We start from the raw sequence: 5,174 nt of genomic DNA on the forward strand, positions 1-5,174 counted from the left end.
AGCATTTTGAACACATTAAATATCTACATATGTGGCTGAATCCTGTTCTTGTTAGTCCAATTAACAGGAAAAAATGTTTTGTTTTAAAAAGCTCTCTCCATAGAGCATCTGCTTTACTGATTTAGGAACTTTTCCCCTCCGAACGTAAACTCAGACCACACCTAATAACAGTTAACTTTTCGAAAGCAGCTGCAGCTTCATATCCCCTGGAAAAGGTCCAAACAGCAAATTCACTGTAACAGAAGACGGGTCATGCAAGGCTAGTGAAAAGGAAACGTTTCCAATTCATTAAATCATGAGCCACATAAGGCCAAGTCTGCTCTGGTCCATTATTGTCACGACAGCTGGAGTGTACGTCTGTTTGTGAGGCCAGGGCACCCAAAGACCAAAAGCCATTTCAAAACCCCACCAAGCATTAGAATTTACTAGGGTGCACCTAGTTTAAAAAGCAGTTGCAAAATGAAGATTAAACAATTAATTGCACTTCTGCTACCCAATATTCTGAGAAAGCCACAATAGTTTAAAAATAGTTGGTATTTATTGCAAATTAACAGTCTGAACTACAAGCCAAACAGCACGTGCAGCAACTATTAATGCAGCTGTAGTACACTGTTTTATCCACAGCATCTAACTTTAATACAGATTCTAAGCAGATCTAAGGGTCTATAGTGTGCATGCATAGTAGAACCAGGTATTCTGTTCTAATGCAGATATCAACTGCTGTCAGTGATCCCATTAGCCCATTCACCAATTTGTCAGTTAAGAGGTTTGCAGTTTTCCTTATAAGTACTCAGTATCATTTTGGCCTACAATGTGTCTATAAATGTGTGTAGTATATTAAGACCAAAAGATGCTTCAAGAATTGTTGATTCCATGTACCAATTTTATTTATATAGAAATACTTAAAAAAAACATGAAGTAGCACCATTACTTAAGTTTTACCTTTATTATGTAGAACTTTAAATGTCAGAAAAATAAAACTCTTGATACAATTTCAATTCTCGTCTCAGCAAATATAATATTAGTATTTGACCATGAGGTTAAAGGCCCTTTATCATAAAATAAAATATATTTCGTTTTTAAACTTTGCTCAATAAAGTACATTTACGATCAAGTAACTTCACCTACATATACATAAACAAGTGGTAAACAAATGTATTAAAATAGAAATACTAAAAACTATAGTGGTGCAACAGAATTTGTAATTTTTCACTGGTTTCTACTTGTACAAATGTTAGAAAGCTTAACTGTTTCCTTTCATTGATTTTTGCTACTTTTATAATTTTATTTTCGTAATAATATAGAATAAAATATGTTTTATATCATTGACTAGAAAATATGCTGGGTGAAGCGGCTTTTTAAAAGTCTCTCTTTTCCATTACTATTCCTGCTTTTGCTGAACCTCCTTCCCTACTGAATACTGCTTATAGTACACATGGTGTGGTCTCAGAGCCAGACAACAGTATTGTGTGATATTAACAAAACCATACAGTGTTCGTGGCGCCCTTGGTTAAGGCCATTTGAAAATAAAAAGATTTAACCCAGCTACAAAAAAGTTTCACTGAAATTAAATTAAAATACTTGTAAACATCTGCCATACGAAATATAATTTTTCAAGTCAAAAAAGAATAAAATACTTCAATCTGTAATGTAATTCTCCTTTAGAATTCTCTTTTTAAACCTGCGGATTTCACATAATATACGCGATATGTAGTTTGTTTTTTTGCTAACTTTACTCTTCTGGATCTTGGTGATGCAGTATTACAAAGGACTTGCTTCTGTTTGCTTGTGTTTTGTTGTTGCTGCTGTTTAAGAAAATATACGTATAGCCTGAGTTACAGCTTTGCGGCAGACAGGGCACTCGGGCTCACTCTTCTCGCAGATCCGGTTGGCACACTCCATGCAGAAGAGGTTGTGGCCGCAGGGGACCAGGGCAGCGATCACCTCACTCTCCAAGCACATCAAGCAGTCCCGGCTGCCTTTCCGCCTCATGCTGGATGAGGAGGACGAGGAGGAGGAGGACGAGGAGGACGACGAGCAGCAGCCGCTCGACTCGGCGGGAACCCCGCCAGCGAGGTGGGCGCCGGGCAGCAAGGCGGCGGCGGGACCCCCGCCGTTGGTGAACGGGACCAGGCCGATCGCCGAAGTTACGCCGTTGAGAGGGTCGCTGCGCACCCGCCTAGCCAGCGGATGGTGCTCGGCGGCGCCGTTCACCTGCAGCGGAGGAGGCGGCGGCAGCGGCGGGGGTGGGGAGGAGCGGCGGGGAGGGGCGCCGCCAGAGCCCACGCTGTTGGCCCGCCGCTGCGACGATGATACGCCGTTGCTGGAAGCACTGGCCGGGTAGACGCCGTTGTTGGCGCCGGCGTTGGGGCGCTCGAACTGGGACCAGATGATCGCCGAGGCCGGGGGCGCGGGGGCCGGATCGAAGCTGGGCGACTCGAAGCCCAGGTCCCGCTCGGGGTCTCCGGGCAGGGAGGCGGGGAGAGGCTCGCCGTACACGAAGCTGCTGCCGTTGCCGTTGACGCCGTTGGCGGGGAAGTGGGCGGGCGGGCTGTAGTCCGCCAGGCGGCCGGCGGTGCCGAAGTAGGAGTCGGTGGACGCGCTACCCAGCGAGCTGGAGCTGTCATTGCGGTAGGTGGAGAAGGGTTTGCGGCCGGGGGTCGGCTTGCTCCACAGGCTGCCCGGGCCGCCCAGCTCGAAGCCCACGTCGGTGCCGTTGGCGTGGAAGTCGTTGTCGTCGGTCAGCTCGATGAGGCCGCCGGTCCTCATGGCGATGTGAGCTTCAATCTCTTCCCGGGCCCGGTCCACGTTCTCGGGCATGCCCGTCACCTCGAAGACAGGCTCCTTGTCCCGGCTCGGGGTGACGATGTAGGTGTGGGTCTGCTGCTGGATCCGCTTGATGGTCGCCCCCTTGGGCCCCACCACCAGCCCCACCACCCGGTAAGGCACCCGCACCTGGATGGTGGTCTGGCCCGGCAGGTTCGGGGGCCCCGGCGCCGCGCCGTTCAGCGCCGTGTTCTTGTTGCGGGAAGCTCGGATCATGGAGAAGTGCTCGGCCGCCGAGATGATCTCCCGCCGGGCCATGGCCACATCCTCCTTGCGACCGGTCACAACGAAGACAGGCTCCTCCCCGCGCACCGGGGTCTTGATGTAGGTGTTGGTCTTTGCCCGCAAAGCTTTGATTTTGCAACCTTTACAACAAGAGAGAGGGAGACAAGGAAAACAAACCCCATCGTTTAGTCACAAACAGAAAACCTTTCCAGCTCTTGAAGCACACAAAAAAACAGCATGAAAATAAGACTCAATCTCAAAACAAGGCGACCTGACGCATTTCTCCCCGCACAATACGCTCCTCTCGCATGTCTGCACTTTCCTTTGTCATCACTTACAGCACCATTACTCAAGGAGAGAGAGAGAGAGGGGGGGGGGAGAGCACAAGGCAACTGTCTGAAAACACCAAGTGTGTAAGATTTCCGCTGCTAGCATTTTTTTTCTCGACAATCTGCCTCTGTTAACAGGTCTGCACTTTCCTTTCTGATCATCACTCAGATTTTTTTTTTAAACTATCTACAGCAGATCAGCTCCCGAATAAACAGACACATGCACTATATGGGATACATGCTTTAGAGATACCGGATAGGATGCACAGTATGAAGACACTATACATATATATGGAAGACATGCTGTATGATGTTGTTTCAGGAGATACTGTACAGGATGCACTGTAGCAGATACACAGAATAAAGAGATACATTGTTACAGAATAAAGATAATACAAGATACACAGACTAAATAGATACATTGTATCAGCCTACAAAGCTACACTGTCATAGACACAGGATAAAGATACACAGTATTCCATCAGCTAACGTCACCGCCAAATTACAACATTTTAAACACAGGGAAGGGCTTTGCAGGGCCACACAGACCCCGGCTCCTCTTTACCTTGTCTCCCCACGATCTCTGCTACATGCTCCGAGCTCGGCACGGGCACACACTCGGTCATATTGACGCTCTTCTTCCTCGGCTCGTTGTCGTAAATGGAGTTCTCGTCGTTGTCCAGACCGAGCAGCGAGAGCTGATCCAGGGCGATCTGCAGCGCTCTCTGGTCATCCAGCGTCTCTCCTCCTCCGCTGCTATTGTTGCTGCTGCCGCCGGGGTTCCGCTCCATGTCGGTGAAGAGCGAGCTCGGCATCTTTTATTAAAGGGGAGAGAGAGAGGGAGAGAGAGGAGAGGCTGAGCCCGAGAGAAGCAGGAAGGAATCAGACAAAAGCAAACGGGAGGGGAGGGTATAGGGAGAGGGAGGGAGGGGGGGTGGGGGGTAGTGGAGGAGGAGGAGGAGAGGGGGGAAGGGAAAGAGACAAGAGAGGAAAAGCTGGAGTGGGATCGAAGCAACGCAGGAGAGGCTCCCTGGGTGTGAGCCCGAAGCCGAGGCAGTGGCCGGCTCCTGGGGCCGCGGCTCCCCGCACTGCCTTTGTTCCAGGGAGGGGGAGGCAGCGCGGCTGTGGAGTGGGGGCCCAGTGCCGGCTTGTGGAGGGGGGGGTGGTGGTATTCTGTATAATTATATATTTAGTGGCTCTTCTTTCCCTCCCTCCCTCCCTCCCCGGCCGGCAGCAGTGTACGGCTCTGCCTGGCCGGCTGGCTTCTCTCTCTCTCTCTCTCTGTTTGTTTGGGGGGGGGGGGAGGGGGGGCGGCTCGCTCGCTTTGCCCGCCCGCTCTCAGCACCGTCTCGCCGCGTCCTGCTCCAGCCTCAGCCCCGGCAGCGCTGCCGAGCAATGCGGCCCCATGACATCAGGCACACACGGCGAGGTCGGCGGGCAGAGGTGAAGCGGCGCGCCGCCTCATTGGCCGCTCCTTCCCGGGGAGGGAGCTAAGGCAGCAGCAAGTGAATGGGACCGTCCCCTCTCCTCCCCTTCTCCTCCTCCCCCCCTCCCTCCCTCCCTCCTACAACTCTCCAACAATGAAACAATGCGAGCTGTAGCATGGAGACGGTCTTTTCTTTTTATACACAGCAGGTAATCGAAATATATACAAAAAAAAACAGACTGAAAGGTTTTCTTGCCATTTGGGTTGCAAGTACTGAATCTTTCCCCCAAATCCGAATTTGCTGTCACCGTGTGCATATGATGCAATGTGCAGAACATTTTAATGAGGCAGTCACAGTGTTACCGTCT

General features: G+C 50.3%; 1 protein-coding gene across 1 annotated transcript; it reads right to left on the bottom strand.

Moving 5' to 3' along the window:
- Nucleotides 1-632: 632 nt before the first annotated feature.
- mex3b (mex-3 RNA binding family member B) lies at nucleotides 633-4,811 on the bottom strand. The gene is made up of 2 exons (XM_068017729.1): nucleotides 3,946-4,811; nucleotides 633-3,191 (listed from the first exon to the last, which is right to left on the bottom strand). The coding sequence occupies exons 1-2, from the start codon at nucleotides 4,193-4,195 to the stop codon at nucleotides 1,810-1,812; spliced, it is 1,632 nt and encodes a 543-aa protein (XP_067873830.1). The 5' UTR covers nucleotides 4,196-4,811; the 3' UTR covers nucleotides 633-1,809.
- Nucleotides 4,812-5,174: the final 363 nt, after the last annotated feature.

Source organism: Heterodontus francisci, chromosome 38, assembly GCF_036365525.1.
Source record: "Heterodontus francisci isolate sHetFra1 chromosome 38, sHetFra1.hap1, whole genome shotgun sequence".
Lineage (NCBI taxonomy): Eukaryota > Metazoa > Chordata > Chondrichthyes > Heterodontiformes > Heterodontidae > Heterodontus > Heterodontus francisci.

Excerpts from the sequence above, each read along its gene's own strand:
- mex3b (XM_068017729.1), bottom strand. The coding sequence starts at position 4,195 with ATGCCGAGCTCGCTCTTCACCGACATGGAGCGGAACCCCGGCGGCAGC. Across the intron at positions 3,192-3,945 it reads AGAGATCGTGGGGAGACAAG|GTTGCAAAATCAAAGCTTTG; the intron begins GTAAAGAGGAGC and ends CTTGTTGTAAAG.